Raw genomic sequence first — 5,765 nt, 5'->3', positions numbered from 1 at the left:
ATGTAAATATTTCTTGCAAATAATTTTAAAAAAAATATTGGCACTAATAAAAATAATTTTTTTAAAAAGAATACTATTAATTACGCAAAAATGAAAAGTATCCAGACAACAAGTTGTGTCGTTATTTTTTTTAATGGCAAAATCAATCTTTTAAAAAATTATGTTCATCGTTTAAAGAGACACGACATTGTTATACATGTGTCTTTGAATTTTCTGTAAAAGATCGACGGCGACTAATGCTATACATGGAAAATGTCAATTGCCAATGATATAAAAACGATTGTCTGAACACGTTTTCTCATGTTTGACCATTTTACTTATGACAATTTTTAAGATTGTGTGCATTTCCTACAATTCACTCGTACACTAGAACATCAGTTAGTCTAAGTTTCGCCCTTCCGTCATGTGATTCAGTCAAAAAATTCACATGTGTCTCTTTCTTCAAAGATATTTCTGCCCCCCCAAAATATAACAAACACATCATCTCTACAAAATCATGTCAATACTTGAATCCTAAAAACTCCCTACAATAACGTATTCACCAAAGACATCCAAGCACGCCTTACAACAAAATGAGCATATATTAGCAACATAAAATAAAATAAATTATAAAATGATATTTAAGAATAGTACAGTATCCGGACACATGTTGGCTCCATCAATAATAATGACATAGGAGAAAATGATCTAAATATCATTATTAAAATATTATGTAATTATATGAGCAATGGTTGCAAGGGTGTCAACTTAATTGATATGTCTAACTTAGTTGATATGTCTATCTCTTATTTTTTGGTTCAATTTATTCTTTCTTTACATAAAAAAGAGAAATAAATGAACAATGCTTTTTTATTCAAACACAGCTCTTAAAAAAAACAAACAAAAGTACCTCAATTCATACACTTTCAACTATTTGAGTTACTGTAGTAAGATAGTCCTCTATCACTCAAATAGTTTCTATTAACATGATAATTTGCCCAAGATAAAAAAAAAAAAAATACTAGTAATATTAGTTTGACATGTCTAATACTCGGGAAATTTTGAATGTAACTAGTAGGATATCTTTTATTTTAACTTTTTATTCTTGGTGAATAGGACTAGCAATCATGTCAAGCCTTCAAGCCCCTGTCTTAGAAACAGGTTTTGCCAAAAGTGAGGCTATTTTCATTTTCAAAACATAAACTTATATAAGTTTAGTTATGGCCACATTCATTTAGGAAAGTACATGAACCATTCAATCTGCATTCATTTCCCGATAGTTTAATTTCACTTATAGCTTGTAAGCTCCAAAACCTGAACCCTGTAACAACATTAAATTTCTATTTCTCAGTTTTGACGATTACCTATACTATACTTTTTTATAAATGCTCTAATGGCTCTATTGTAATTTTGGATAATAAATAAACTAATATCGATTTATAAGATTCTGTGATACATTTGATATTTATGAATAGATTTTGTGATACATTGATATTTATGAATAGATACCTGTATGAAATGATGAAGAAACATGTGATACCTACACCATTGTTTTCCCTGCACATAAATCACAAATTGTATGCCCTAGGCCTTCACAATATGGGCATTTTGTATCCTCACCCACCCATTCCATAAACTGCATGACAGATCTCATTTGTTAGCTCAAAAGCTTGTGCAACATAAAACTATAACTATGAAAGTTAATTTTCATTTAAAAAAACATTTAACCCTTACTTGAGGTTCAATATTTGGCTCACCAGTTCCATCACATTCTGCAATTAATGAAACGGAAGTTGACTTGAGACTCGAAATATATGGAAGATTTCCAAAGTTGATATCATCAATAATATATTTAGGAAACCAGTATAATAAAGATGTTAATCTCTCAAAAAATGCATTTTACTTTTCAAGAACTGCTTTTTACAATGATGCTTATATATTGATTAAAAGTGAAAACAATGAGGACAGTTTCATACCTGTACACAACAAGATACCTAACCCACTACATTGAAGGCACTTTGTTGTCGCATTTTTGTTCTTGACCTTATCAACTGCACCCTTCGCTAAAAGTCTTGAGGGTTCTTCCCACCGATTTTCTCCAAGGAGGAAAACTCTTGGATGGGAGGATACGCCTGTTCCTTCCTCAACTTTCTCCACAAAGTTTTGCTGAACCTCAGAAATTTCTGTCACGGAAGCAACTGGAGCTCCATTTTCAACTTCCTAGAATTCATAGAATGATTAAGATTCAAATACAATTATACAACAGTTTATTATTGTCTCTTCACTGTTTTAGGACTATAAAACCCACCACTCCTAGGCCTCGACACAAAAGCTTAAACTTTTAGAGTATGTTCATGAGTTGAATTTTGGAAAAGAGGGTTTTGTATGACAGTCTATATGATGCATAGATATGGATACAATACCGGATACAAATATGGGTACAGTACAAGATACGGCATTTGTAAAGAAAGCAATGTACCGGTAAGTCAATAAAAAACATAAATTTTTATATGATGTAACACGAGAGAGTTAGATTGTTCAAATTGCAGCAAAACATCACAATAAAAATTAAATTTTTTGTTAAATTACAACAAAGAAATTGAAATACATAATACATTATTATATTAATTCATGAGAAAACTATGAAGTTCACCTAAAATGAAATAATGAGCGAAAAAATAAAAGGGAGTACTATGCGTATCTTACGCAGACCGGTACCGGATACAAACTCAATATGGGCACTTCACCGGTTTAAAAGTAAAAGTACTCATGCTTCAAATTAAGTCTATATTTTAATATTTTAAATTTTTTACATAACAACATAATAAATAACCACATAATATTTCAATCACACTTAATTCATTTAAAAAAATATTATATTGTGTCCTGAATTTAAAAATAAAAAGTAAGTCACCTCCTCCCTTCCAAAAATCCTCCATCCAAACATACTTAGGAGAGATTTTACTTGATTGTCAACTTGTCAAACACCTTTCTACTTTATTAAAACCGAAAAAATTATGGTGAAAAAATCCAAAGAAAAAGTGTATTTCATAATCATTTGTTGAGATGTTGCATATATCTTTCATTTCTTACTCAGATTAACATAAAGACTGATTAATCCCCTGGAACATGAGATCTTTACTAGTAATAATATAAGAAAATGGAAGTGTCGCACACTAACATATGTCGGATATAAACACGCCTTTAGGGTAAAGTTTCGGTGCTACCTAGCACGGGTTTAAAGCTACTACTGTTTCTGGACAACGCATTAAAGAGTAACTGCAAAACATGGTGGCATGTTCTCACTACTCAAAGAGCAAAAAGTACATCGAATATAACAACCATACCTTTGAAAAAACAGTAGTTGATTTTTTGGTTTCCTTTACATTGCCTATGTCCGTAGTCCTTATCTCCAAATCTAGCCTGTCAAGAAGTTCAGATGTCATAATGCCATCCTCCGTGACACCTACTGAAGCCTGTTAAAAAATATAATAATGCCCAGTAAAAATTATGAAAATAGAATAGCATATACAAAAACACTATACAGCATATAAAAGCTTCCTATCCAAGCTTCACATATTATAGGACTAAGATAATCGGGTTATAACAAATATAATTTCAATACGGACGCTTCGCATGAAACCTTGATATATTGTTCAAAACAAAGAGTAACCTGCCAAGTCTTCACAGCACGCTCAGTTCCACTTGAGAAGCTGGAGAATTCCATGTCCTCTTCACCAGAATAAAATCCCAATTTTAGCAACGCTTCCTGTTGCAGCACAAAAAAATCAGCAAATGACAATGCACCAACTTCTTGGGCATCATAAACACAAATCACAACATATCATTTGATAATTAACATGATAAAAATCAAATCGAACCTGCAACTTTTGAACCTCTTCTCCTTCGGAACCCGATCGCAAAAAGTTCCTCTTCTTAACCCTAACAACAGGCTCCTCAACAACCACTATCTCCTTCACATCCTCAACAACCTCTTCAGATTCCTTCTCCTCCTCCTCCTCCTCCTCTTCATCAAACACCAACCTCCTCTGACTAGAACCACTCTCCAGAACCAGATTCTTTTCCTTCAACACCTCAAACAACGAGGCAACATTCGCAACCGCATCAGTCGTCGAAGACGAAGATGACGATGACGCTGAAGATAGAATCCGACGCTCTAGGGATTGGATTTGGAGTTTAAGTTCTGAAATCTCTCGGAGAAGCTCATCACGTTCGCGGTTCCATCGATTCTCCTCGCGAATCCAGCGCTGCTCCTCGCGAAGCCAGCGCTGTTCTTCGCGGAGCCAGCGGTGCTCTTCGCGATCGGAAATGGAGCAGTGAGTAACGAGGGATTTGAATTTATAGGAGGGGAAATGAGGTTTGAGAAATGGGAGGGTTTTGGTGAAAGAGAGTGTGGAATTCACAGTTATGGGAAGAGTAGCATGAGTAGGGACAGAGATAGACATTTTGAATTAGGGGGAATTTGAGGAGAAAAGAGGCCATGGATTGTAGATATTTTCATCTGCTTACAAAGATATTTTGATAAATGCTTATCTTCTCAGTCACAACTCACATGGATTCTATAGAGACTTAAAAAAAAATTATTAAAAAATTATTATTATCTGGTAGATTAGGTATTAATGTGGCGGGAATCAAACTGATTTATAGGGAGATTAATATATAAATATGAAAAATTTATTAATTATTTTGATATGTATAAAATTTAATATTTTTGTTAATTATATTTAGGATATGTTTGACAAGACCCAAGAGTTTATGGTTTATAAATTCATACGATAATTTAGTCCAATTTAGTAACAGTTTTTTCATCATGAACTTATAGTTTATTTTATTATTTTATCGCTTATTTTTTATACAGTATTTTAAATAGTATTTTAGCTTATAACTTATCATTTTCTTTTTTTTTATCTTATTATTTTAATAAAAATTCATTTTTATCTTTTATAATTTATTTTAATTTAAAATAAAGTAATTATTTATTAAATATTTTTTATGTCATTTTACATTTATAAGTTATTGAACCGTTAATTTTCCCAAACACTTCAATCAGCTTATCAGCTATCAGTCTCAACCATCAGTTATAATTTATCGGTCATCAACTATAAACTATCAACTAACTTGTCAGACAACCGCTATTTTTACAAAAAAGACTCTTGTTATAAGTTATAGAAAGTAAATTAATATAAGTAAAGATATGTTGGTAAGAAAAATAACAAAACTTAGGTAATATTTTTTAGACGTGGTTCTTACTATTTTTCAATAAAAATATGACATGTGTATAATTTCCTCTTACATGTATGCAAATTTCTTATCACTCACTAAATAATATATAAGTATATTTGTCATATTTTCATTAGAAAATAATAAGAACCACACCTAAAGAATTGTATCTAAGTTTTGTCCTAAGATAAATTAATGCACTTTAAATTGGAAAAATGGTCCAAAATAAAAAAGCGAAAAAAAACTTAAAATTGTCATATATTTAAGACATGTGTACGAGTAATAATTAATATGTTCTATAATAATTGGTGTTAGAAGAGTTGAAAACATGATTCTTCGCGAGCATAGTAGAACTACATGTTAAATAGTAATTTTTTGGCATAATTAGTCCCTCCGTCCTTTAATTTAATTAAATATTTCGCTTTAGCCTTTTAACTTAAAAAATATTACGAAGTAGTCCCTTAACTAACATTATGTTATCTTAAATGGTCCCGACCGATAGTTTTGTCAAAAAAAAGTTAAGTAGTGACTACATGGCAATGACA

At 31.4% G+C, this 5,765-nt stretch overlaps 1 protein-coding gene across 2 annotated transcripts; it reads right to left on the bottom strand.

Annotated features, from left to right (window-relative positions):
• Nucleotides 1-272: 272 nt before the first annotated feature.
• On the bottom strand, nt 273-4,517 carry LOC131623727 (protein disulfide isomerase pTAC5, chloroplastic). 2 transcript variants are annotated; one of them, XM_058894752.1, is made up of 7 exons: nt 3,861-4,517; nt 3,653-3,748; nt 3,327-3,455; nt 1,956-2,199; nt 1,714-1,751; nt 1,489-1,615; nt 273-561 (listed from the first exon to the last, which is right to left on the bottom strand). In XM_058894752.1, exons 1-6 carry the CDS (start codon nt 4,443-4,445, stop codon nt 1,520-1,522), a joined length of 1,188 nt encoding a protein of 395 aa, XP_058750735.1. In that variant the 5' UTR covers nt 4,446-4,517; the 3' UTR covers nt 273-561; nt 1,489-1,519. The 2 variants fall into 2 exon arrangements, with proteins under 2 accessions (XP_058750735.1, XP_058750734.1); XM_058894751.1 differs by lacking the exon at nt 273-561 and adding an exon at nt 843-1,300 and having other exon boundaries at nt 3,861-4,516.
• Nucleotides 4,518-5,765: the final 1,248 nt, after the last annotated feature.

The sequence above is a fragment of the Vicia villosa genome, unplaced genomic scaffold (assembly GCF_029867415.1).
Source record: "Vicia villosa cultivar HV-30 ecotype Madison, WI unplaced genomic scaffold, Vvil1.0 ctg.000077F_1_1, whole genome shotgun sequence".
Classification (NCBI taxonomy): Eukaryota; Viridiplantae; Streptophyta; class Magnoliopsida; order Fabales; family Fabaceae; genus Vicia; species Vicia villosa.
The sequence above is the reverse complement of the archived record's forward strand: the minus strand, read 5'-3'. Positions and strand labels throughout refer to the sequence as shown.

What these genes read in the sequence shown, in the direction of transcription:
- LOC131623727 (XM_058894752.1), bottom strand. Translation starts at nt 4,445, where the DNA reads ATGTCTATCTCTGTCCCTACTCATGCTACTCTTCCCATAACTGTGAAT. An exon ending in AAGAGGTTCAAAAGTTGCAG is followed by an intron (nt 3,749 to 3,860) that starts GTTCGATTTGAT and finishes GTGCTGCAACAG; the next exon opens with GAAGCGTTGCTAAAATTGGG. An exon ending in CAACTACTGTTTTTTCAAAG is followed by an intron (nt 2,200 to 3,326) that starts GTATGGTTGTTA and finishes TATGAATTCTAG; the next exon opens with GAAGTTGAAAATGGAGCTCC.